Below are 2,675 nucleotides of genomic sequence, written 5' to 3' on the forward strand. Positions count from 1 at the left end.
TGTAACTAACTTGTTCAAAATTGTATATGGTCATCCGATATTGAATATATATTGTATATGGTCATCCGATATTGAATATATATTGTATATTCCTCTTGAATTCTTTTTGGTTCTAATTTCAAATTTGTTTGAAATTGTACATTCATATGCATGTATGTATACAGTACCGTAGAATATGTGAAACTCCTTCAAAATTAAAACCCAAAAGAAATAAAATAATACAAATTAAAAAGAAACCAGATTTAGGGGGAGGGGGGCTAAAACCCTAAACCCTGCGGAGGCCTTTAGTCGCGGTTGGCCTAAATATGTGAAACTCCTTCAGAATTAAAACCCAAAAGAAATAAAATAATACAAATTAAAAAGAAACCAGATTTAGGGGGAGGGGGGCTAAAACCCTAAACCCTGCGGAGGCCTTTAGTCGCGGCTGGCCAGAAGAACCGCGACTAAAGGTCCTCCGCCCTGGCGCTCGCCTGCGGCCCACGTGGACGGGCCTTTAGTCGCGGTTCGTAAGGAACCGCGACTAAAGGGGGGGGCCTTTAGTCGCGCAGCTTTGGTCGCGGTTGCGCCACCGCGACTAATGGCAGTTGCCAACCGCGACCAAAGCCCTTTTTTCCACCAGTGCACCGGCTCAAGCTGGGAAGGAATGGGGCAAAAGTACGTCACCGGCATGCACGTGCAGCCGGCGCTCCCGCCTCTACATACGTAGCTTGAGGCGACCGCCAAAAGCAAGGCACCCCACAGCTTGTAAAGCCTCACGTACGCGGCATGCATATGTGCCTACAAATACGTACCTCCTGGCCACCTCCAGAGATCAACCCATACGACCACCGAGGATACAATCTGTAGCTAACTAGCCATGTCGAGCCATAGATCTTGTGCCCTGGTTCTCGCCTGCGCCGCTCTCATGGCGGCGGTGGCCGGCGCCACGCAGTACAACGTCGGCGGCGACAATGGCTGGGCCGTGCCCGGCGCCGGTGCTGAATCCTACAATACCTGGGCAGAGAAGACCGGCTTCCAGATCGGCGACCAGCTCCGTAAGTTCGCATGCTCTACCTTCCGTGCAGCTCTCCAAGCTAGCTTCCATTTTCGACCGTGTCGTAAAATTTCGTGATGTGATTTTGACGTGCTGTTTGTGTGCGTGCAGTGTTCGTGTACCCCAAGGACAAGGACTCGGTGCTGCTGGTGCAGCCGGCCGACTACAACGCCTGCAACACCTCCTCCTACGACAAGCAGTTCAGCGACGGCAGCACCGTCTTCGACCTCGACCGCGCGGGCGCATTCTTCTTCATCAGCGGCGTCGACGCCAACTGCCGCGCCAACGAGAAGCTCATCGTCATGGTCTCCGCAGCCGCCGCCGCAAAGGGCGCTCCAGCGCCGAGCCAGGGCTCGCCTACAACGACTACTCCACCGCCATCTCCTCCCTCAAGCAGTGACGCCGGCGGTGCCGCACAGTCTCCGCCTTCTTCCCCCAAAACTCCAGCCACGCCAAACGCTCCGGCTGGCGCCAGTAACTCCACGGCGGCCAAGGGCACGCCTCCTGGAGCAGCCAACGGCGCCGGTCTCACGGTGGCAGGCCTCGCTGGCTCGTTCGTGGCATGGGTTGGATACGCCATGCTTGCTTTTTAGTGCTGCATTGCAAAAGTGATCTAGCACCGGCCGGTCTTTTACGTTTTAAAGGGCGAAATGAGCTTTGCACTGTAAAGGCAATGTGTCTTTCTCCTAGAATTCTTTTCCGTTTGGATCAATGACAAATGCAATATGACTGTTTCAAAATGAAATACTAATAAACACACGATATTAACATTCCAGGCATTGAGAGAACAAACAATCGTGCACTGAAGAATTTTTTTAAACATAAGGCCCCACGGTCCGGCTTTATATATAAAGCCATATGGCAACCACGAAGTTCATCGAGTACAAGATACATCCACCGGCTTCCTCAAGCCCCACACCACATACTAAGACAAAGACTCCGCACACCACATCAACATATTACATAGCACATGGTCCATGACGACTAACAAATGAGAAAACAGCGAAGAAAAAGCAGCATCGGCCTCCACTGCGCCCGGGTCTTAGGCTCCTGCTCGAAGTCTCGTCTGTAGGCCCCTAACCTCTCCCATCAGCACGTCCAGCATCCCTCGGTCCCTTGGCTTGACGAGGACCCTCCACCTCTGCATATAAGTGATCATATGGAAGAAAGCACATCAGCGGGGTTGTTGATAGTTTTCCCTTCCATAGCTAGTTTGTTCCTAATGTTCCAAAGCGCCCAGCACTGAGCCGCAAAGGTGAACCAAGCTAGCCTACGTAAGGACCCCGATAGATTCTGGACGAGACCAATGAAGTGTCCAGCCCCCGCCGGATTCCAATCGCAGTGCAGGAGCTCCCTAGCTCCCGCCCACATCAGCTTCGCAAGGTGGCAAGAGAAGAAGATGTGGTCACAGTCCTCCTGCTCCCCGCAGAGTGCACACGCACCGTTGGTAGGACCGTTACGTTTGGCCACCTGAACCCCAGATGGCAGTCTGCTCCTGATGAGTTGCCACAGAAATATCTTAATTCTCGGTGGTACCCTCGTCTTCCAGACCTCCTTGAAGTGGGTCATGATGGGATTCGTAGCATAGAAAACAAAAAATTTCCTACCGCAAGAACGAAAACACAAGCCAAGATCTAATCTA

General features: G+C 52.2%; 1 protein-coding gene across 1 annotated transcript; it reads left to right on the forward strand.

Annotated features, from left to right (window-relative positions):
• The first annotated feature begins 827 nt into the window (after nt 1-827).
• On the forward strand, nt 828-1,797 carry LOC127321196 (early nodulin-like protein 18). The gene is made up of 2 exons (XM_051350238.2): nt 828-1,034; nt 1,145-1,797. Exons 1-2 carry the CDS (start codon nt 857-859, stop codon nt 1,624-1,626), a joined length of 660 nt encoding a protein of 219 aa, XP_051206198.1. The 5' UTR covers nt 828-856; the 3' UTR covers nt 1,627-1,797.
• Nucleotides 1,798-2,675: the final 878 nt, after the last annotated feature.

This window comes from Lolium perenne, chromosome 6 (genome assembly GCF_019359855.2).
Source record: "Lolium perenne isolate Kyuss_39 chromosome 6, Kyuss_2.0, whole genome shotgun sequence".
Lineage (NCBI taxonomy): Eukaryota > Viridiplantae > Streptophyta > Magnoliopsida > Poales > Poaceae > Lolium > Lolium perenne.

Bases quoted from the DNA above. Each gene is read 5' to 3' on its own strand.
- LOC127321196 (XM_051350238.2), top strand. From the start codon at position 857: ATGTCGAGCCATAGATCTTGTGCCCTGGTTCTCGCCTGCGCCGCTCTC. The intron at 1,035-1,144 runs GTAAGTTCGCAT...GTGTGCGTGCAG, and splicing joins CCAGATCGGCGACCAGCTCC to TGTTCGTGTACCCCAAGGAC.